This window comes from Charadrius vociferus, unplaced genomic scaffold, assembly GCF_000708025.1.
Source record: "Charadrius vociferus isolate BGI_N301 unplaced genomic scaffold, ASM70802v2 scaffold406, whole genome shotgun sequence".
NCBI lineage: Eukaryota > Metazoa > Chordata > Aves > Charadriiformes > Charadriidae > Charadrius > Charadrius vociferus.
Genome location: NW_009648948.1, coordinates 1066504 through 1090834, shown reverse-complemented (window position 1 = coordinate 1090834; position 24331 = coordinate 1066504). Strand labels below are relative to the sequence as shown.

Sequence of the window (24331 nt, the reverse complement as noted above, 5' to 3'; positions counted from 1 at the left end):
TGCTTTAACACCAGTTTTGTTTCCTGTATTTGGGGCCTCCAGTCTGATTCTTTGATCTCGAATGGCCCTGTCATTCAGATTTGTCTTTGTCCCCTGCTGCCCGAGAGTTAAATTTATAGCTGGCATTCATTGTCACCCCTATGCCTGGAAATGGCAAATAACTTCTAACACAGAATATATGGCAGGAACTCTTACCGCTTCTCAGCTATACCTGAACTTGTGGTTAAAAATGTGTGGGTGGGTGTTGGTTTTTTTTTTTTTCTTTCTGGTTGCATTACTAACCTTCCTCTTTTGTCCCTGATTGTAAAGAGTTGGTAAGTGGCTTATCTCCAGTGGATCAGAAAATTGAGTAGTGATTTATCTGAAAATCTCTTCATAGGTAAGCAGTTTCAATTGGTGGTTATTAATATATGGTTCTGCTCTAAGCAGGATATAAAAGGTTTTACAGTATTTCCTGTTTTCTTATGACTTTTTTACAGCAAATGTGAGATGGTGACTGATTTAGACTGGAGTTGTTGGTATCTGGTACCTGTTCCAGGCTTTCTGCAGCTGAGATGTGTGGAGTGGATTTCAAATAATAGGACTTCTCAAAATGGCAGTCTTTAATTTAAGCTTTCATACATAAAAACAAAAGAAGTGTGTCATTGGTGATATGAACAGAGTTAAAATTGATGCAGATTTCTCTCCAGCTGCGGTCCCTGGGGCCGGGGTAGGCAGGGGGAGATGCCCGAGCCTTGCCCCGCATAGAGCGTTTTAGCCAAGCTCTCACCTGAGATCCCGTGTTTGGAGGAAGACAGCAGCAGAATTACCGCTTTTACAACTTCCAGCGAGTTTCTCAGCCGTAACTGAATCAAAATAAGTCAACTGAGGTAAATGTTACCTCTGCATCTGCAGCAGAGGCTGAAGCTCTCAGGGGTTTGTCACCTCCGCAAGCCCCAGCCAGTTTATGGGACTTTTCTTTTTTTTAATCCCTCCTTGGTAAATCCGTCCCATGCACGGGCTTTAGCCTTTCGTAGACTGCTGGTTTTGTGACCTTACAGCAAATCGCTCTTGCTTCTTGGGGAAGAGGAGGTAAATATTTCACCTAAAACACACGCTGCTGTGGATTGAATAGCACAGTTGGCAGCTGCGGCAGAAATACCGAGGTGGGCTGGGAGCAGAAACACCGTGTGCACTTACTCCCACCCCTGTAAATACTCAACGTGTGTTTTGACCTCTCTCCTCTTCCCCTGTTTACAACTCCAACCGAAAAGTCGGCCGTTGGAGCGGGTTCAAAGGCATTAGCAGCAATTGGGAGTAGGCCAGGGTGAAGAATAGATGTGGTTTTTTTCCTGTGTGAAGTACGTGGGGTTTATGATCCTCCGGTGAAGCCGTAACTGTGCTGTTTCTCCTGGAGCGGTCGCCAGCTCAGCGTGAGGGGTGCTGTAGGGGAAGAAAGGAGGAGGTCCTGGTGGGGTGTGGGTGGACTTATTCCAGTGTAATGGGATTGAGGAATGGAGGTCTCTCTGTGTGGACATTTTCTTCATTCCTAGGACACTTGTCCTTTCCTGTCCCCAGACTGTTACTCCGTTACTACCCTCTGGAGAACACCAGAACCAGAAATGCAGCTGTACAGCTGTGACTCTTCTGCTGAAACACAGAAAATCTAACCTCATCGTCCTTTTGTGGCTGAGGAGATTCTCAAACGTTGGTTTATCAACCCTAGCCAAAAAGTGGTCTGGTGGGAATGAACCAAGGGGCTGGGCGCTGCCTTGGAAGGTCTCTGCAGGGTGTTAGATGGCACGTGTCCTGTCAGGCCCCCGGAGGCTCCTCCACTGTTCTTCGGTCCGTGACTGAGAGTTGCGTGTGCTGTCTCGATCGCGTTACCATCACGTAAAGCTCTAGTAGCCGAAGAATAGGATCACACCTCTCAGATGTTGCTCTAACCCCTTGCGCTGTGTCGGTAATATGGCCTTAATCGAGGCTCCTGAGCAAGTCATTGTGCTCGCTTCTCTGTCAAGGAGTAATCCTCTTTGCTCCTGGAAGTGTTACGGTGCTTACTAAATACAACTGAGTACCACTGTCATTTCTCATCTGAGAGATCTGCCGAGCGTCCCTTCCCCTTCCCATCAGGTGCACACACTCCAGCGTAACATTACTCCTACTGCAGTGTTGGTAGAGGCCAAAGCATTGCGCGTACCCCAGTAATTTTTGCACTTTCCTGAATAGTTGTTTAGTTACTTTAATACTGGGTGTGAAGCGTGTAAGCTCTTAGTGCTGAGGAGTTTGTGTGTATAGCTTTTACGTGTCAAGTGCGCTTTGCAAATATTGAATAATTCATGTCTACTACAAAAATAAGAACAAGCGTGTGAGTGAGTTTACCTGAGACCAGTTTGATGCTTCACATGAATTAAAGTGAGAGTTTGATTCATTCACTGGATTCCTGAAAATAGCACTTTGATATTGATCTTCATCCTCAAAGATCCTTCAGACATTAATTAATCTTAGCACTGGTCCTTGGAGGAAAATACGATGTTTCAGTTCTCCGAATGAGGGAAATTACAAGATACCATTCGTTGGTAATACTGGGACATTTTAATGGCTTCGTGTGGCAACGTCAAAGAAGCTGTTAAGGCGTCTGTGAATCTAACTTTGAGATTTTCCTGGGTTTTGTAGTTGTAAAATATTTGAATTTAAATCCTTTAATCTGTTATTACCATTTAGTAATATAACATGGGTCTTTAATGATGTGAGAAAAAAGTGCAGAATTCTGAAGGAGGAGGAGAGAAAAGGAGTCGAGCAGAGCCTGGAGTCTGTGACTGGGTTTTAAAAGTTGTTTCATACTATGAAGACAGCCGCAAAGATGAAAGAGCAGAGCGTAACTTAAGGTCATTTCTAAATTTTGATGTAAGACAGATTCCAATAGTAATTCAGTAGTATAAAAGGCTAATCAGTGTTTAGTCTGTCTTTTATACCAGCTGAGTGTTTTACAGTAGTATGAAGAGCCTGTGAGGGAGGGTATCGATGGTCAATTAGCCGTCAGAACGTTGCGTGTGAAACTTGTGTTCGGGGTGTGCACGTAGCTCAAGGTGGGCAAACAACCAGAGGGAGGGAAAACACACGTAGCAAATGGGCATGCAAAGGTAAAGCCGTTTTTGTGAAGTGAAATGCTTGGAAGGGTATGGTACAAGACAGCCCATGGTTTGTTACCCCTACCCCCCAAAGGCAGGTGGCTGCTAGATTATCCTTTCTTCAAAACCCGAGACCCTCCGCTCGGAGACACGGAGAAGGGCTGCTCTGCACCAGAAACACGGAGTGCCGAAATCCTGCAGTGAATATGGGAGTCATTATGCAACATCACTTCTTTCCTATGGCATCAGATTATGCAATTTCTGAGCCGAAGAACGCAAAGCCCTGGAAGAACACAGTAGCATTTTAGCAGATCCAAAAATACCTTATACAGGATAGAGGAAGCATTTATGTATGTAGTGCTGAAAATACGCAGTTATGTAAACTGCTTATTTCACAAACTGGGCTTTGCAAAGCTGGCTAGCAGGTGAAGCGGGAATCAGTCTCGCTTTCATTGACATCAGCTGAAGAGGTCTCCCTCCATACAAGGGAGGGTGGATTGCCTCTTTGTCTGCAAAGATGATTTTTTTTTTTTTGCTTTGTTTGTTCCTCCTGCCCCCCAAAAAAAGTGGACGCCTGATTTCTTTTTCCAAACCAAGCACTGCTTCTCCGCCCCCTGCAAATCTGTGACCTGATGTTGAAGGAGTTCCTGGTTAAATATTTGTCTAGTGTTTGTGGAGGTAGAAATTCGTTCCTGTGCTGAGAGCCAGGGCAGATGCGCAAATCTCGTGTGGGGATAAGAGTCGACACAGTTCTTTTAAGGTGAAGTAAGGCCTTGGGAATCTACTGAATTTCTTTGGAGGAGTCAAGAGCATGTGAGAAAAGGGGAGCTGGTTGATACAATCTGTTGGGATTTTTGGCAAGAATACTTACCAGAGACTCTTAAAGAAACTAAACAGCTATAAAATAACAGGGATACCCTTCTCGGAGACAAATGATTGGTTAAACAGTATGAAATAAGAGTAGAGGTAAGATAAATAGTGATGTTGAAACATTTTTCTCTAAAAGGAGTTGTCATATGGCTCTGCTTTGAAGGTTGCACTACTCGTACTCTTCCCACCTTTTCTTTCCTTATCCTGATCATTTAGGAACGTGCTGAAGCAAGAGCAGTTAGGCTGAGAGACCACGGAAGTAAGGCGTTCAGGATAATAAACACGTAGGCCGATTGCCGAGAGCATTGGAAGGCTCTGGTGAACTTGGGTAATAAAATGTCAGTCAAATTTAGTGTTGATTAAATCCAATTTAATCTTAACATCCTGTACATAAGAATTAGGGTCTGAATTAGCTTTTACTGCTCAAGAATGAGATCTTAAGGCTGTAAGAGACCTAAAGAAGTTAGCTCAGCATCCCGAAGCATGCTTAGATGTCGAGTAGCATTAGAGGAATAGTTTCTGTGGTGTGCCCACATCAGGGATTCTGTCTGTGGTCTTACTCCCCCGTTTCTTAGATGATGTAGGAGAAATGGAAAAGGTGTAGAGAGGTGATCAAAGGTGCAGAACAGCTTTCCTAGGGTGAATGAGTAGGTCGTGTGGGAACTTTTAGACTTGAAAAAAGCTGTCAGAGGGGAGGATAAAATAGCAGCTGGCGGTAAGGGATAAATAGGGTTCAGGTGTCATTGAAACTGGTTGTTCAAAGGGGGCATTAGATGAGAGATGCAAAGTGAAGAATAGTTGGTGTTACCTTATGCAACATACAGTTAAGCTACAAAACTCTTTGCCACAGCGTAGTGGTTGCCAAAGTGTTCTGGTTAAAACAATTCTTTGACACATTTACACAGGAAAAATGTAGTTGTGGGCTATAGAATAGAAAAATAGCACTGTGTGCTGCTGATGGAGAAAGTCGGTGAGTCCTGGGGAACTGGGTGGGACTGCCCCGGGGAGGTTTTGCTGTCTGCAGATCCCTTTCTGGGATTTTGGAGGCAGGAAATGAGGATAGATGAAGCTGTCATTCTGGTGTGGTATGGTTTCTTCTTACGCTGTAGTCTAGGTGCCATTTATTTCCACTCTGACAGGCTCCGTTGGAATGTACAAGGTGCACCGCAAACCTCCAGCCGGCTTTATGCACACAGCTTGAATTCAGCCGTCATGAATATTTCTTGGCTGGTATACCTCCCTGTTTTTGTCATTGTCAGAAAGGGTTCAGACCAGAAAGCTAGACAGAATTCTCTTTCTCACCCATACAGTGACAGACAAAATATATTGGAACTATAAAATCACTTTTGCCAAAAATGATGCATCCCTGTTTTAGGATAGCCCGACTATATTGAATAAAGGCTAACTTAAGTCAGCAGGCACGTGAACTCAAGCTTCTGTTGTGGACATAGCTAGATACAACGTAGTTATGTGTGTGTGGTCTCACATACTTAATGCCTGTGGGTGTGTTAAAATCACTTGTTAACACTTTAGAATGATCACAATAGTTGTAAACCCTGAGCAATTGCTGCTGCATAGCTTAGAAAATGATTATGGTGTCTGCAGAAGTTAGTTGTGTTATGCTGAGGTGGCATCCAAGTATTCACTGGAGAAAGGAATTAAAAGTGGATATTCTGGTCGGTATTCTGCAGTAGGTACAGAAGTAGTGTAGTTTTTATCTGACAACCACAAAGAACAGGGTAAAGCAGAAAAAAAGCCAGTGTTACAGCACTTCATTTTTCCCAGATATGTCTGTTTTCTTGTAGAGTAAGTTAGGGTACACGCATAAATGTGTTCAGAGCTGTTGCAGTGACAGTCAGAAAATCTCAAGTAGGTCAGATGAAGAATTGTCAACTGTTTTATCAGAAATTATGTTTTGGCAATGACATAATTGTAATATTTAAAAATAAGGCTGGATCATGGCCGAGCACTGATGTGGGTGTGAGCGGGGACGTATGTTGTGATGTGGAAGAAGCATCCTTCCTTGGAGGAGCAGTGTGGCTTGAGAAAGAGATTGATTGCCTAAAAAAACCCCAAGCTTTTGCCTTGGCCTTCTCCATAGTTAGCCTAAAGATTCTCCCATAACATGAGCTAGACTGCACCAAGTTAATATGGGCTAGCTTAATAGCGTAGTTTCTATTTCGTTAGGTTTTCAAAAAAGAGCTTTTCTTTTCTAAGAGGAGAAGGGAAAGGAAGGCAGAGCAATTCTGGGTGAAGCTGCTTCTTCCTCTGAACAATGTGACCTTAAAAAAAACAAAACCAAAAAACAACCCAAAACAAAACCAAAACCCCTGAAAACAAAGAGGTTGCATTTTGATGATGTGTAACTCATTCTCTATTAATAAACCCGCTATTACAGTTTGTGTTCAAAGCAACCATGCAAAACACAAGCATATATTCTAAGTACTGTGAAACCATAACATTGCAGCATAAGAGGAGTGTCTGATCCACTCATACTGCACTTTCCTCACCAAGACACCAGGAAAAGAACAAGTTTGTTGGAATCCCGTGAAATAAAATCATGTGATTTCAAACCCCAAAGGTCAGAATCCGCAGCCAAAGCTCTGGTACTTGCCAGCTCAGCAACTCTCAGTTCTTTCCTGTGCTAAAGTTACACAATATGGAAGCTCAAGAAACAGGAGAGGACTTTATCAACCTGTTGTAAAAATTCCTTGTAGCAATAGAGAGATAATCACAAGGGGCAGGACAACTCAGCTGCAAGATATATTTAGTGAGGTAATGAGCTTTATAAGCATGCTTTTTGTGTTTTTGTTAGATTCTAGAACACTTTGAAGTATAGTCCCAAGCCAGGAGTATTGCACTAGTCTTGAGCTGATACATAAATGGAGTTGTGTTAGTGCAGAAAGGCGTAGCCACCTAGCTGTACCTATGGTAGCCAGAAGGAAATCACAGCGAGTACCAGGAGAGAGCAAAGGAACTCCAGGGCATGAATCATAGAATAGTTGGGTTTGGAAGGGACCTTTAAAGGCCATCTAGTCCAACCTCCCCTGCCATGAGCAGGGACATCTTCAACTAGGTCAGGTTGCTCAGAGCCCCGTCTAACCTGACCTGGAATGTTTCCGTGGATAGGGCATCTGCCACCTCTCTGGGCAACCTGGGCCAGGGTTTCACCAACCCCATTGTAAAAGAATTTCTTCCTTGTATCTAGTCTAAATCTTCCCTCTTTTAGTTTATAGCCATCACCCCTTGTCCTATTGCAACAGGCCCTGGTAAAAAGTTTTTCCCCGTCTTCCCTGTAGGCCCTCTTTATGTACTGAAAGGCCACAATAAGATCTCCTGGTGGAGCCTTCTCTTCTCCAGGCTGAACCCCCCCAACTCTCCCAGCCTGTCCTCCCAGCAGAGGGGTTCCAGCCCTTGGAGCACCTCCGTGGCCTCCTCTGGTCCCGCTCCAACAGGTCCATGTCTCTCTTGTGCTGAGGCCCCCGAGCTGGAGGCAGCACTGCGGGGGGGTGGGGGGTGTCCTCAGAGCAGAGGGTCAGAATCCCCTCCCTCGCCCAGCTGCTGGGGATGCAGCCCGGGATACGGTTGGCTTTCCGGGCTGTGAGTGCACATTGTCGGCTCACGTCCAACTTTTGATCTACCAGTAGCCCCAAGTCATTCTTGGCATGGCTGCTCTCAATTCTTTCATCCCCCAGCCTGTATTGATACTGGGAGTTGCAGGACCCTGCACTTGGCCTTGTTGAACCTCGTGAGGTTCACACAGGCCGGCTTCTCAAGCTTGTCCAGGTCCCTCTGGATGGCATTTCATCCCTCAGACATGTCAGCCGCACCACTCAGCTTGGTGTCATCCGCAAACTCGCTGAGGGTGCACTCGGTCTCATTGTCCGGGTCATTGATGAAGGCACTGAATGGTAGTGGTCTCAATACAGACACATGAGGGGCACCACTTGTCACCGATCTCCATCTGGGCATTGAGCCATCCGCCAAACAGTCCACCCATCAAATCCATATCACTGCAGTTTAAAGAGAAGGATGTTGCGGGGAACCGTGTCAAAGGCCTTCCAGAAGTCCAGATAGAGGACATCCCTAGCTTTTCCTTTGTCCACTGATGTAGTCACTTCATCATAGAAGGGCACTAGGTTGGTCAGGCAGGACTTGCCCTTGGTGAAGCCATGCTGGCTGTCTTGAATCGCCTCCCTGTCCTCCATGTGCTTTAGCATAGCTTGTAGCTCCACGATCTTCCCAGGCATAGAGGTGAGGCTGACAGGTTGGTAGTTCCCAGGGTCCTCCCTTCTACCCTTTTTAAAAACGGGCGCAATGTTTCCCTTTTTCCAGTCACCGGGGTCATCACCTGACTGCCGTGACTTTTCAACTCGTGAATGTAAGTAGTGATATGGACAGGAATCTCAGCTGTCCCTGATACTTGCCGTGTATCAGTCTGCTAGTTTCTGCCGACTGCTCTTTTTTCAGCCCTTAAAAGCGGATCGAACAGTTGCTTTTATTTCCTTTGTATCTTGGCAGTGCAAGCATAGAATACGCTTGGGTAGGTAATACAGGAAATAGTGCTTCAAGGAAACAAACTTCATCTTGCTACCAGTTTGTGCTGGTAGGAAACCGAGCGGTGACCGCTTTGTACTTACGCAACCTTTACAGCATACTAGCATTTTGTTGGTGTGCTGTATCTGGAATTGTGATTTGCTACTCTATTTTTAGCGCAGCCCTGTAAAGGAGAAACTCCCATTATGGTCCGCGCGAGGCATTTGTTTAACTCTGCCATGTCTTCAAACCTGACCGTTGATTTGACACTCATAAATATTGGGCTCCTACAGGCAGCCGCGTGCCTCGGTTGCTCGGTGTGAGTGTGAGAACATTTACTAGACGGATGTTTCCAGGAGCAGACACAGTATCAGGCAACGTGAGAACATGCCTTGTGATAACTGATTCGCCCGCTCTGGTGCTGCTTTGGGTAAACCGTCGCTTTTCTAATAGTTTCAAGCTGCATTTCGGGCTCCCCGGTGTGTTGAGGTGTAGTCTCGCTCTTCCCGGAAGGGCTGCGCTTTGTGCTCCTTTTGTCTGGGCACGGTGGGATTTTTGCCTGGAAGAATGCTTTGCCTGGAAATGGAATCATTTATAAGAAGTTGTGATCGTACAAAACTACACTGAGCCTCAGATTTCTTTATAGATGTAAAATAAATTTGTTAGCTGCGGAGTGCATGAACTCATCAAAATAGTTCAGATCAGAGGGTCTGCCTTGAAGTCTGCTTTTGCAGGAGCACTTTGTGAAATCTGTGTCTTAAATACGCACATGATCCTCCTACACACTCTGAGCTTTCAGCTTTTGACTTGAAGACTGCTACAGCAGAAGCATGGCTAAGATACAAACAGAACAGCGCTCGGCTATGCTCTTCACTGTAGAAGTGAAGGAGGCACATACAGATCATAAACATCCCAAATGGCAAACAGTCTCTGTATAATGGAACTTCAAACTTTCAAGAAAATGTTTTTCTTTGCATTGAATGAAACTAAGATTTCTTTTATTGGGAAGAGTTCAACACAAACAATCTCAGCTGTATCTTTGCTACTCTGACCGGAAGAATAGTGGAGGCATGACGATAAAGCTTGAAAAATGCTCCTCATCCCTTGGTTGAAGAGATGGCAAGGTCGAAGACAACCTAATTTGTCTGTGGTAAATCAAATTTTGCTAAGGAAAGAGGTTGCACATTGCAGAATTTGCTGTAATATAAGATAATTAAAAAAATTCATTCCCCCAACAAGTCAGCATTGATGCGTTGTGGCAGAAACTGCCTTCTACCCCCCACCGATGCATCTGGACCGCTTTGCTTCAAGTTGGCTTGATTCGAAGTTGTTTTAAAATAAAAGCTGCCATCTCGTGCTCTCAAAACAATAAGTTCACTACACCTCTGAAAAATCAGGCTGCTTATGTAAGTACCTAAATAAGGCTGTATCATGCCAGTTTGAAAATAATTTTGTAACTTTTGCATGCCTCCTCTCCCCGTGAAGGCAGATACAACAGCACGTGTGATGGCTTAAAGGCTTCCCCCCCTCCCCCTGTTGTTTAAATTTAAGATGCTGTTGGGATGCTGTTACCCCAAATTCTTGTTTTGGCTCTTACTCTGGGGTTTCTTGCAGGGGAAACTGACTGATGTTTTACTGACTCTGATTAATTTGCAGTGTTATGAAAAGCAGATTCCTCTGTAGGAACACTGCTCACATTTTGCTTTTGCTTAAGGAATCACTTGTCTCTCTCAGGCTTTTGGAAGCGAGCAGGGGCAGTACCCAGGAGCGCCGAACTGGAGTTATTTTGGTATTTTTCTGAGATTCTGTTGAGGTCTGAACCATTTCCCTTTTCTTCTTTATAGCGACAACACAATCTCTGACCAATAACTACTCCTGCTGGCGGTAACCGTACTGCTGCAGGCACCCCGCAGCCGGGGCATCAGGCCTTGTAACGCTGGGCACGGGTAGCTCAGGAATAACCAGCTCTGGAGCTTCCTGGACTGGTCTAATCCAGCTCCTTTACTGGTATGGGCTGTACTGCCATATTTTTTTTCTCTCACTACGCGTACCCCATATGATCAGGCGGAAATACGGGAACTTAAAACCGTCTCCTGGCTGTTCCCATTTGCTGCTTCTGCTGTTGGGGAGGCACTGAAGCTCAGGGCACGGGATTTTCATAGGGCAGGCTGAAGGTCTTATCTCTCATCTCTGTAATGACTTCATCTTGAGAAGTTATGGAACTGAGCTGTTCCCTTTCCATTGGCTGCGTGTTACCTGGCCACCTCTTTCTGCCTTTCCGCGGCTGTTTGCAGAGCCTGGGACTTTGCACCCGCTATAACTGATCTTATTTTTTAACAAAACAGTTTTCTGTTAATGCCGTTTTTGTTTTTTTTTTTTCACCCCCTCTCAACCTCATAAGGAATTCAAAATCGGACTTTGTTCCATGTTACAGGCTGAATGCGTTTGATGACTTGTGGCACAAATTTAGAGACTAGTGTTTCAGAAGCGGTTCTGTCCCAGCAAAGGGCTTTGGCAGTGGGCAGCTATCGCAGCGTGACCCCCAGCTATCGGCCCGGCTCTGTCGGAAGGTGGAACTACTGTGGATTGTGGGGAAGAGGGTCTTTCGGTGGAGCATATAGCAAGAAATGGGGGAACTTCTTAAAAGGGGACGCCGGCTATGAAGTTATATGCGACCTACCAGGAACTTCATGCAGGGAGAAAGCAGAGAGCAGTTGGAGGAGATGTTCTTCAGGCTTGCGGAAGGAGGGAGATCAGAGAGGAGGGTGTGCTGTTGCCGTGAAGCTCTCCAAGTCTTAGTTGTTTGTGAGGGTGACATCTACATGGTAGAGAACGTAATGTATCATCTTGCTACATTGAACAGGATTAAACTAGGTGGAGCAGCTACAAACCATCCCTTGGTGGACTCGGGGTACGTGTATCACCGTGCTTTGCTTCTCTAATGCCTTGTCTCGAGGGTCTGCAGAGGAATCCTCAGCTTGTGGGCTCTGCCGGACCCAGAAACGGTGACTGGACTCAAACCTTACCTGAGCTGGGAAACACCTGGGGGGCAGCTTCGGTCTGATAAATGCTATAGTAACCATGAAGAAACAGGTCTTTGCTGCAGAGAATTTTCCACGGTTTTGATCTTTAGGCTTTTATTTAAAACTTGCGGTGTTTGTTTACTGGGCAATTCCTACTGCGGATTTTTTTTTTTGTGGATTTTCTGTTGGAATAATTTATTTACTTCTTTTAGGGCAGTAATTGTTTACTAAGTATCAACAGTTGTCTGGAATGTCTAGTTAATTATCAGCTCGCCTCTGTGAAAGTGCATGTAGTGAAAATACTTAAATAAAAATTTTTGAAAGTTGTTCTTTTTGCTCTCGTTTCAGGTACTGGGTCAGTGTGTCGCATCTGAATTGTGTTGTACTGATTCTCTAAGTACCAACTCAGACCATCTCCTTGATGCACACTCACGGCGTCATGGCCAGTACTCAGGAGCGCCTGAGCTTGTCTTCCTCTCCAAACTCGATCGGCAAAGCTTTCTGTGAAGATAAAGACTTTAGTAGGTTACATGATGAACATGCACCTACTGGAAACCACCCGTCCCCCGAGCTCATAGAGGATGTGCGTGAGAAGGGCTTGCTGCAGGCAGACCTCATCGAAAACATGAGCAGCCCGGTCACTGCAGCAGTGCTGACCAGCATCAGCGAGGACTCTAGGGACCAATTTGAGAACAGCGTGCTGCAGCTGCGAGAGCAGGATGAGTCTGAAACAGCCATTCCTCAGGGCAACAGGAACACTATGGACGGAGAGAGCAACAGTGGAGCGGATGATGTTAAAGTCCAGTTCAACAGATCAGGCAGTGGGAGCGGTGGGTTTCTCGAGGGACTCTTTGGTTGTCTGAGGCCCGTGTGGAACATCATAGGCAAGGCGTACTCCACAGACTACAAACTGCAGCAGCAAGGTAAGTAGGGAAGGAAACCTTTATTGCTTCTGGGGCAATGTGTGAAGATGAGGGAAGCAACCCAGGGATTTTTCCCAGCTTTCCGTGTGACCGTTTTTGTCTCGTGCAGCCCTGTTATGGGTTTGCAACGAGAAATCCTGCACTGTACGGCCAACAGCCGTCACTTGTAGCAAAGGCAGCTTGTGATGGAGTCAAAACCAATTGCCTGTCTGACCCATGCCTTGGACTGTTGTGACAAGATCTGAATCTGAACCAAGTGTTTGTGTAAGTGAGGCTCAGAGAGAATTGTGTTCAACACAGGGATTGTACCAACTACTTAAATTCTGCAGTTTTTTCATGCCAGATGAAAAACACAGGCGTAGGGATTTTCATCATGCCAGATGATAAACTTGGGTATTTCTACTCCTGCACTTGTGTACGGAGGCTGTCTCCAGTTGACCACCGAATAGCAGAAGTATTGCTTCTCTATGGGCATATTACATGAACTTCTGTGTTGTTTTGTTCAGGAATAATTTACTCTTTGAAATACCATTCAGTACTTCTCTTTCCAGGAAATACATCCTTTAATGTTTATACCTTTTTCATTCAGATGTATAAATGTGTAAGTGTAAATATATAAAAAGTATAAGTGTGTGTGAGTATATGTGTGTATATATATATAAAAAAAAAGTAGTTTGGGAATAAGTAATGTCCCTGTCAATTGCATACATCTATCTTTGGGGGTTAGTGAAAGCTAAAGAGCAGAGTATGCTCTGCCTTTGGTGTCTCGTTTCTCCCCCAGCACAGGGGGAGGGAAGTGGCAGATGGGAAAAGAACAAGCTGTCATTAGAATTAAGGAGCTGAAATGGTTGAGGCTTATCGAAAATGGGAACAGCCTGGCCACCGTACTGTACCGTGCGGTAGAAATCTCCTGTATCACTGTGATCGTGACTCAGTATTAATCAAATGGTTTTCTGGCATAGACAAATTGTAAGAATTGTAAGGTCAGAAAACCCATCCGAGTGGTTCATATCTAAACCCCAGAGCTGGGTTGGGGAATAGTTCCTAATAGGAGGGAGCAGAGCTGTTAAATGACAAGTTGGGTGAATCTGACTTGAAATAAACTTACTCCTTCTTCAAAGAGTCAATCGTTTCCAGTTCATAACTCTGAGCAGGGAAATCCAGCCTTGCATTGCGGAAGGGCAGGTGCCTCCGAAGCCGCAGCCTCTTGTCTATCAGACCTGTGTGCTCAGCAAGAGTTTACTTGGTTTTGAAATCCTTTGGCAAAGTCGGCTCTGAGTTTTGTCTGCGTGTTTTAAACTCGGTATGTCACACACGGTTGAGTCTATAAATAAAAAAAAGTGACTGAAAATTCTTTGGGGGATTAACCCTATTGGGGTGATTGCACAACACGTGGTGTCGGCTGTGGTGCTTTTTGGAAGAGGCTGCGCCTGGCTGGGGGGCCTCCCTTGTGAAGGGAAAGGAGCTACGGAGCAGTCGGATGACATTCTGAGGAGGCATGGTGTCAGTCTGTCTGCGTTCTGCTGCTCTTTGGTTTGGACGCTCAGTGCTTTTAAGTGAAGCTGAAACTTTGGAAGGAAAGGACAGGGATGCAGTTACAGCGGCTGCTTCCAGCAATTCTGTGACTGTCCCATACAAGCGGTGTCTTGCCAGGTCACGCTTCCCTCATCACCGGGAGCTGCTGAGCCGTCGCGTGCTCATGCGTGCCTGTAGCTTCAGGAGAGCTACCTGTGAAGCAAAGAGATGGTATTCCTCATATAGTTGGGACACCAGATGCAGTGGAGACCACAGTGCTTCGATGGCCCACAGGGGACACTTGCTTTTGTGTGAAAGTCATGAATAAAAAAGATTGAAGCACTAACTAATGGAAATGAGCAGCTGAGAGCATTGTTGTGTTTGGGGTAGCGCTCCTCTTCATATGCACAGAAGTAGCTTGCTGTTCTCGGTGTCACGGCCACATTCGGAGCCATAGATCCGTGGAAGCTTTACAGTTTGCCGTTGGCATTAGGCCCTTCCTAAAAGGGCAATTTTGAAATGGCTACGGGTGTGGTAAGGCTGAAGATTCATTGGGATCTGCTGTATGTGGCCTGTGTGGTTCAGCTGCATGTTCAATGTCTTCACTGGCATAAATGGGACTGAAGTGAAGGTGGGGTTTTTTTTTTTAAATTCTTCCCCCCCCCCCGGAGCTGATCAGTTGGACAGACCTCTGGTAGTAGTACTCTTCTACTATCAAAGGATAAACCTTTTAAAACTGCTTCTGTGTTAAAGCTTGAGGATTTTGTCAGAATATTCATGTTCTCTTTTCCAGATGATCTCATTCTTGCTTCTTGCCACCGGGAAATCTTTGTGTGTGCGTTTTATCAGCTGCATACAAGCCAGCAGTTTAGTAACTGATGTACGCGATTGCTTTTATTTTCGCTGTCTTTTAGCGAGAGCGCAGGGGATGCAAGGCTTGTGTTTGTGCAGGTGTTACGCATTTGGAGAAGACCGGCTGGGGAGGTGTCTCTGGCCCTTCCAGCAGTGAAGAGAGGCTTGCGGTGGCCTTTCCTTCCCCTGGGAGCTTATTTACGCCTTTGGGCTGGTGCCATAGATCTGTGCGGGTGACTTTCCTCCCCTCTTCATGAAACAGCTACTTTAAGCCCGATCCAGGAGCAGTCCTTTGTGTTGGGCTGTATCAACAACTGGGGTAGGAGTCCAGTTTGGACCTGCAGCCACGGGGGACTTCATGTTGCCTGCCGGTGCTTGCTAGTACTTTTCGCTGCTCGTCAGCATCCCCGCTCGCCCGCTTTGGATCTCCTGCAGGCCCACACTCTAGGACGTGGTGGTGGTGTTGCAGTTGCAAGTAGTAAAATATAAATAGGTTTCAAGCCCTTTGCAAATGTGTGATACTTAAGCCCAGACGGCCTGCGAAGGCTTGGCTCCTGACGTGGTGAATGGGGGAAAAGAGAAGAACAGCTTTTACACGATTGCACGTTATTTTCTTGTTGAAATTGCTCTTTGAGTTTCCTTCTCAGCATCTGAGATGGTCATCAAGAGGAGCGCGTTTCTGTGCATCCTTTGAGGACCCACGCTGGGCAGAGCTTTGGTCATCTGGAAGTTGCTGCGGGGTGGTCTGCTGGTTGACTAAGCAGTGCCAATTGCTGCCATTAATTGCTCTGCCTGCTTGGTGAGTAGTCATTCCTTCAGGGAGTGTTGGCTTTTGTATTGTTCAGTGGCTGCCAGTTGATTATCTGAGGTTTAAGTGTTTTGGGTTTGACCCATAAAATCACTCCTGACTCTGTTTTTCCAGTTGTTTACCCTGATTTCTAAAGGCTGTTGCTGAGTGCTTTCAGGGAGATATACTTAGTTCTTTAATTTGCGTCTACCAGTTATTTAATTTGGATTGTTGGGGCTCTAGCCCTTTATAGTAAGACTCGTTTGTGTTTTCTACACGCTCATTAGACTTCTGAGTCATTTCCTTTGGATTAAGAATCTGCCTTGAGGAGTTGCTTTCACCTTCCCTTTCACAAGTTACGTGTTTACTGTCATCGTGTGCATTTTTTTGTGTAAACCTGGAGAGCAAGGTGCTTTATGAAGTGTGCTTGTGTTTGTGGGGTTTTTTGTAAACCAGAGATGCTTCTTGTCATTATGCCAAAGCTGGCGAGCAGCCAGTACTGGCAAACGGCAAAAATTTGCTTCAAATAGATTGACTCAATGGCTCAGGCTGCTCCTGCGTTTCTTCCCCATGGGAAACAGATTCCCATCATTCTGCTCAAATGGTTCTTAATCACCTTAGAAACGCAAGCTCTTGTGTAATTCCTGCTGCTATTTCACTTTTAATTTGTTTAGGGGAAGTATCCCACAGGTTTCTTCAGGCCCAGAAGAGTCTGGAATAAGAACTGCGCCATCCTGGTAGGAGGTGTTCTCACCTCTCTTCTGCTGGAGGAGGGGGGAGCGCTAGGAGAGCAAGCCCTGAAGTCTGGGTGATCTCAAAGGATGTTTAGGTGAGCAATGTTAATGGACTTCTTGAACGAGGCTGGTGGTACAGTCGAGTCTTGATTAGTGTGTCTAGAGGTGTCTCCTTGCCACCCTGCTGATCCTCTGAGCTGGTACTCTTCTGGACAGGCGCTTTGACTTGACAGCGGTTAGTCATCATAGCCACGCGCCCGAGTTCTTGAAGCTGGTTTATTGAAGTCCTTTTCTGTTTCAAGATGTTCATTGAGATGACAGAGATCTGGGCGTCACCTCTCACGCGCTGTGCTTCTCATTGTACCTGCAGTGTAGACTGGGGCAGTCGTAATTCACCGTTCTTTGCTTCGAGGTACTCTGTGCTGTTCAGGATGGGGCTGTAGAGGCCGTGGGGAGAGCTTTATAACCTTCTCGCCGGGTGATGTGCGTGGCCTCAACTCTCAGCTGTATTCAGCTGGCAGTGTGTTGAGTCCGCTCTTCTCCAGCCTGACCCATTGCCCCTCTGCAGAGCTGACGAGACTGACTTTGTGGTACTGACCCTTGTCAGCCTGTTGTCCGTGAGGGTGGTCACAGGGAGCACAAACACAGGGTCACTTAGACGTATTTTGTAACCTGATGAGTTTGGCTTGTAGTAGAAACTGCAGGTTTGCGCCACGAATGCTAACAAACCCTGGGTTTCACTTGAATGTAGTCCAGTGCTTTTCTCCACCAGCGTCGCATTCTTTGGGAAGCTTTTCCGTGCTTGATATGTTATGGGAGCCAAACGAAGCGCTGATGCTGGCTGTCTTGAAAAGTAGCAACGTGCCCCTGTACAGCGAAGGGTTTTTTTGGATTTTTGTCTTACTGTTGCATTATGCATGTATGGTTTGGCTCTTTGTTCTTCTTGAAATTCCCAAAGATGTAGAATGGTTCACTGATTGTTGCTGCGCTGATTCCTCCCTGAATCATGCCCTTTGTGATCAGTGTGATCACATTCCCTTTGGGATATGGGAAAGGGCGTATTTTACCAAATAAACGTGAGATGACTTTGCAGGAGGAAGCGCGTAAACTTTTGCTTACTTTGTTTACAGTCTCTCTCTGCCTTTGCCGTTGCGGAGGTTAATAGGTAATATTAAGAGCAAATTAGGGCTCCTAGCTGATACCCATTGCTGCTCACAAACTTTGGGTGCTTCAGGGAAAGAAATGACGATGTTGCGTGCCTTGCACAGGAAAGGCAGTCTTCTCACACCTAAAGAAACAGCAATTTATTTCAGTGCAACAGAATAGTTTGTGTTGCCCACGGAAAAATACTGTTCGTCAACAAACACAAAAATCAACTGGTTTTGGCACCTTCTTTCAGAAGCAATGCATTTGTGAATTAAATAGAAATACAGGTCTTCTCAATTTATTGATGAATTCCCTTATTTTCTTTTATTTTCCTTATTCAAAGAACTGTCTTAATGTCTAAATGTCTAAAGAATTAAATGCCAGTTATAATACAAAAAATTGCTCAAGTTATTGGGTGAAGAACACTTATTATTTGAAAATACTTGAATGTCCTGTGATCAAGATAGCGGTCACAGCATATTTCGTGCCTCAATTTCTGTTAGGTTCTTCCACGGACAGGCACTTCTTGCTTCAATACCAAAGGACGTGTTTGCTGGCAGGCAATATCGCCTCGGCAGAGTCACGGCGTTCTGGAAAATTGAGGGTAGGGATCATCCGCCGCAAATCCACGGTTACTGGGGTGGTTTAGTCATAATGCATTTCAGTTGAGAGCTGCACGTGCCGCCTTAACAATGTAAGGTTGCAAGCGGATGTATCGGTATGGAAGATAGACTGGTGTCTGTGAAGAAACATGTGCTGAGGGTTCAACTTTGCCCTGCCAAGTCAAAGGAAATTTTTGCTGTAGATTAACAATGGTGGTGGTTTTTCTTCTGGCCGAGTGAGCAGAACGAGCGCCGGAGTCTGGCTCGGGATGGGAGGTGGGTTTCCTTGGCCGTGCCCGGAGAGTGGTCATTCGGCAGGAGGCATCTAGCGAGCGTCCGACTGCCGCAGGAATGATGTGAGGGCAAGATTTGGATGAGGATCAGTCAGGAGACACTTAGGGTGTATAAGTTTCCCTTTGTTGGTGACAATATCTGTATGTAAAATAAACAGTTTTGCATAATCCCAGTTGCAGCCCTGGGAACACCCCAATGGCTCAGACTGGATGAAAGAAGACGACACATCTTTGTAGGGATCTGAAATAGGGATCTGTACAAGCACAACTTTTTTTTCAGAAATCAGTGCGTTACTTGTTTTGGCTGCTAAATAATTTATTCTCTAACTTACACATTTATGGAGTTACAGTAAATAAATTACTGCCTGTCTTTTATCTTGCTGTTTGTGGGATGTTAAGGTAATTTCAAGGTAACTCGCAGACAGCAAGGCTTTCTGTTCTGATGGGTACAACCGTCTTGAAACAGTTTATACAGTGCTACTGGACCACTCTGGCAGTATCCCTACGAGATGCATGTGGGTACCTAAAAGGAGGAATCGATAAGATTTCTTTGCCCATTTGACACTGATATACACAATATCAGTGTGGGAAAGACCCGTTTCTGTGACTGGCGGTGGTGGTTAATGTGCTTTGTGTTAGGTAGCTTGGCTGTTGGTCTGTGTTTTACAGCTTGCCACCTCTGACTTTCCCCTTTATTTCCTATTTTTGCCCTGTTTTCCGGGGATGAAAAAAACCTCAGTTCTTTTTTGGTCACTTGTCACTGTTAAATGTATTTTTCTCATCTGTGCTTTTCAATGGAGTCATGTGCTTTCTAAGAGGCTACCGTCATCGTTCCGTTTTGGAGTACAGGACCTGCTCCCAAAATTGCCAATCCAGTGTCCCTGGTATGTTAAATTGCTGGCTGCCGAGTCGAAGCGGCTCACCCGAGTGGTTAGCAGTGGTGGTGAGCTCTGCTGAAAAAGCAGCTGGGAAGATGGGAAGGAGCAGGCTGGATGCGACTGTGATGGGGGAGAGAGCTGGATGAAAGGGACGCTGGGGCTGAGCATACGCGGCGTGTGCCCCAGCTGCGCCTCTTCTGGGAGAAGATGCCATCTACCACCCCCCGAAAAATCCACCTTGAGATGTGTCCTGGTGTGATCCTGCAGCAGAATATTTTCGTGGTCTCGGTCTTTTATGTTGTTTCCTTTGCTTGTCTCTGTCTAGATACCTGGGAGGTCCCGTTCGAGGAGATCTCGGAGCTGCAGTGGCTGGGCAGTGGCGCGCAGGGAGCCGTCTTCCTTGGCAAATTCCGGGCGGAGGAGGTGGCCATCAAGAAAGTGAGAGATCAGAACGAAACGGATATCAAGCACTTGCGGAAACTCAAACATCCTAACATCATTGCGTTCAAGTAGGTTGTGAAACTTGTTAGAAACACACCTTTATCCAGGGAAGAGCCGTTCACATATCTACCCTGGTGACATTTTTAAAATCCAGGGACTAAACTGTATGAAAAAATGGTTGGTCCTCCTTCCATCGTACATTTTCGTGAAAACCAAGCTATGGATGCCATTCCCACCCAATGCTGCACTTTGCGCGCAGGCTCACAAAACGCCTGCTGTGAACCCTACAAATCTGCAGGCGTGGGAGGTGAAGGAAACCCACCCCTGTCATCAGTGGGGTTCTTCCTGCGCAAAGCACGCAGGAAACATTCCCCTTCCTGTTCCGTAAGTCGGCATTGGCAGAGGCTTGCCCAGGCAGAGTAGACAGGTTACTCTCCCGCCCCTTGATTGCCACCTTTGAGAGTTGCTCGGAGACTTTTACTCTGCTGATCCTCACTAGCTGTGTGTTTTCTTTGACAGGGGAGTTTGCACTCAAGCCCCGTGCTACTGTATTATCATGGAGTACTGTGCCCACGGGCAGCTCTACGAAGTCCTGCGAGCAGGTCGGAAAGTCACCCCTCGGCTGCTTGTGGATTGGTCCACGGGGATTGCAAGTGGGATGAATTACCTGCACCTTCACAAAATCATCCATCGAGACCTCAAGTCACCAAAGTGAGTCACTGGCTACTTAAATGTACTCCAGTTGTGGTTGTCTTTTTTTTTTTTTTTTTCCTCTTGAGGAACAGATTAAAGTTAGATCAAAATACCTGTTATTTTTTTATCCGTGTTGACTCAAAACTAAAGAGAGTGAAACTGAGGAAACTTGTTGGCACTTCCCTCCTGTGCTGCAGTGTAACAAGACTGGAAATGTTACCAGTATCTTACATGATAAATAGCAGTCAGGAAATACTTCGAATGATTTGATGACGTCTGGTCCTTTTTGAAAGTGGGATATTCTGTTGCCTTCTGCTTTTTTATTTTTCCTTCTTATTTGTTCTTTTGTTATTTCCCTGGTTTTCTGAAATGCAATATTCCTCATTTCTCTGTTGCTTTCTGACTGAACTATCTGGCTGCTTACATTCTTATTCCCTAGATGTTTATTGCTTTTTTTTAGCCTGTGACATGACTGTGACAGTACATTAAGATAATACTTTTACAGCACAGCATGGTTTAAGGCACAGCTTTATTAAAACTTTTGAAACATCCCCAGATATAGTGAATCATTGGTGACGTGTTCATTTCCAGTTTTATCAAAATTGATTTTTGACTGGTAGCATTTAGAAAGGCATTTGAGGCACAAAACACAACCACTCCAAAGAGAGCGAGTGCTTTCAGTGGTGAAAATGCAGAATCTTTGTGCTTCTACTGCAGTTGTGAACAGCGTGGCCTCATCAACCAGTCGTGTTGGTTAAGAAGGGATTTGCCCCCAGTGGCTGTTGTGGTGCAAGAAAAACTGCAAAATGCTGATTTTTTTCTTTTCTTTTTTTTTTTTTCTTTTTTCTTTTCTCTCCAGCGTTTTAGTTACACACACAGATGCGGTAAAAATTTCCGATTTTGGTACATCTAAAGAACTCAGTGATAAAAGTACCAAAATGTCTTTTGCGGGAACTGTAGCTTGGATGGCCCCCGAGGTGATACGCAATGAGCCCGTCTCTGAAAAGGTGGATATCTGGTGAGTAGTATTTAATGTTTAACTATCTTCACCTTCTGTTTAGCCACTTGGTTTCCCAACACTTGACATATCCAGCACTCTTTTCTCATTCTAGGCATGGGGATAGTTTGCTCTGTAGTGGACTATTCCTTTCTCCATCTGTAGTGCCCTGAACTTTGTTACTGAACCATGGGCTGTAATGGAAAGAGAAGTGACATACGTGTGTAAAAGCCCTGTGTTGAGATCTGAAAGTACCTAACGAGACTCGGTGCAGACTATTTCTGTCTTGCAGTAAGCAAATGCAGCGGTTCTTCCCCGTGTCATTATTCAGCCGGAGATTTCTTCCGCTCCTCATCCTCAGGGCCCCTCTCAGCAACTTCTGCAGCCAGCGTATTTTTCACTTGCTTTCTACGCTCCACGCTTGAGCTGTAGGGAGGCCCCCACTCTGCTGGCTTGAGGGGTCTGACCAGCTTCTGCTTTCTGCAATACTGGGCTTGGCTGTTATATGTGCAGCCACAGGGTTATAGTCCAGTGAATCTAACCCTGGATCCAAGAGGGGAGGAAACCAGGCTACATTGTAAGGGTTTTGAACACCTATTTCCATCTCGTGTGAGATGTACTCTGTGTCCAAAGGAACACAAGGAAAAGTTCAGATCTCCATGCTATTACAAATCCTTGAGAGAGGACTCAGCCTTGGAGCTCCTTTGGGATGCCTCTCCACAGGTTTCACGGTCCTCAAGGGAACGGCATCTCTGTTTCTGCCTTGTTATTTCTGCACATTAAATGTCAGGAACCAGGACAAATGCCCTTCTCCCCGCTTTACAGCCAGGAGGAATTTTCTTTCTTGCGGTTTTCCAGCTTCGAATGCTGTCACCTCCCTCACACAGTCAGAAGTCAAAGCTGCGGGTGGTCGGTAGTGCGAGCGGAGTCAGACAGCAGCCTGCTGCTCGTGTCTTAGCTCGGAGCTGGGTTGTGACTTAAAGTCAAGATTTCCCGTGGGGGAAGGGAAGGTCTCGTAACGTGTGGTATACAGCTGCTCTTGTGCCTGCAGTGTTTTGGCTGTTCGTTTTGTGCGGATGTAGCAGGCCCGAGCACAGACAGCTCTTCTGGGAGAAACTCTCGCATTGTTTTGGAAAGAAAATACTCTCACCACTTGTGTCCTGAGCTCTTCCCTTTGAGTCACAGTTCATGAGGAGGAATGGTGCTGGATTTCCACCCTCGGCTTTCTGTCCTTTATATCTGAACCTAAGCCACTCTGTTGTGTGGAGCACCCTGTCCAATAAACCCCAGCTGCTAGCTCTGCTGAGGACTGGGCACTCCTTCACTCCTTTCCTCAGTGACAAGAGGTGTTGCTCTTTGGTGCAAATCTCGAGGTGCCTTTGGTGCGAGTTCCTCTTCGGTCTGCTGCAATGGTGATTGCTCAGACTCCTCCTTGACATCCATTCCTCCCCCAAGATGAGTAAAACCCGTGTTCGTGAATGCTGACAACAAATGAGAACAGTTCCTAAGCTGCTTGTAAGTCTGCTCTCTCTCATCTTTAGCAGCATGCTAAAAAAAAGAAATCTATAATCTTATCAGGACTCTTGAAAATCCTTTGTCAGTTCTTAATCATAACAAAGCTGAAACCAGATGGGGTTTCCCTGCAGTTTGTTGAACCACCTGGATCCCTGCTTTCCTGCAGCCCACGGGGGGGGAAAAAAAATGAGGGGAACAAAAAATTGAGGGGAAAAAATGTTCACATGCTGCTTCTCTCTTCCCTCCTGCCCCATGATTTGGAGCCAATGGGCTGAAGTTTTGTTTCCTGACTGACGCTTGTTGAGACCCAGACAGTTTGTCCCTTAGATGTTCTTCTGTACTTAATAAAAGCAACGTGATATTAGTACAAGCCAGAAACACACTTCTCACTTTTCACCTGGTTTCGCTTGCCAGTGAGCTTGGCAGGGTGGGTGTCCCGCAGCTGGATGGGGCGTGCGAGTAAGGTGATATGTCTGGGTTTGAAACTGAGACGGCTCTACCTCACCCCGTACCGCAGCCCGCTTGTTAGAGTGCGGTAAGAGCAGTGTTGGTTCTCGGCAGCATTTTGTTTGCCTCCTTATTGACTGGTTTGTTATTTCTTTGGTGTTTTATTGGGTGAAGATTGTAAATAAAACAAATAACTGTTTGCTGTTACAAGTTAAGGTTTTGGTCCTCACTGATCATTTCAATAAGGGAGAGAAGTAAAGTGAGTTTTCTTACCTGTATCTTTCAGTTCTTGTAACAGGAGGTTCTTTTCCGGGCAAAGTTCTCTTAATGAATTTTTTCTTTCCTTTGCCTTCCTTTCTTCAGCACAAAAGGAATAGCAGATGAGACTTCACGTGCTTTTGATACTGACACTTAGGCAGGTTGCATTTGTTTCTTCAGTTCTGTGTTGCAGTAGTTGTAGCGATGAGCTTCAAACCTACAAAACTCTTACCTAGGAGTGCACGTAACAGCAGAGGGAGCTTTTGGCTAGAGAAAAAAAAAAAAGTAAATGAAATGTGAAAAAGCTCCCCGAAACACAATCTTTGTTCTGTTGTCTCTTACCGGTTCTGTTGTCACTTACCAGTTCTGTCTGTCCTGTGGGCTTTTGACTGTTCTTGTTGGTAAGAACAGATCATCTACTGTCTCAGGAAAGCTAGCTATCTTCTTCATTTAGCAGGAGTAAGATTTAATCTACACAGAAAAGCTTCTAATGTGCTTTCAGGATTTTTTTAAGTCTCGCAAAGAAACAGCAAAGGGTGGGGGAAAACTGGTGTGGCTTGGTGTTCAGCCCAGTGCTGGGGCAGAGGAGGAAGAGTTACCTTGCGTATGAAATAGCTGTTTGTGGTTAAAAACGAGTTGTAAACACTGTTGCACCTACTTGCAATATGCTGACAAAAACAGCGATGACTTTTTTCCCCCAAGCTTCGGATG

General features: G+C 45.6%; 1 protein-coding gene across 1 annotated transcript in view; it reads left to right on the top strand.

Annotated features, from left to right (window-relative positions):
• The window catches only part of MAP3K13 (mitogen-activated protein kinase kinase kinase 13), a 37833-nt gene that overhangs the window by 1363 nt on the left and 12139 nt on the right, over positions 1 to 24331 (top strand). Inside the window, exons 2-5 of the mRNA XM_009887361.1 lie at positions 11888 to 12462; positions 19595 to 19778; positions 20230 to 20421; positions 21263 to 21421. Coding sequence (XP_009885663.1) covers positions 11961 to 12462; positions 19595 to 19778; positions 20230 to 20421; positions 21263 to 21421 — 1037 coding nt within the window. The 5' untranslated portion in view covers positions 11888 to 11960. The remainder of the gene's footprint in view (positions 1 to 11887; positions 12463 to 19594; positions 19779 to 20229; positions 20422 to 21262; positions 21422 to 24331) is intronic.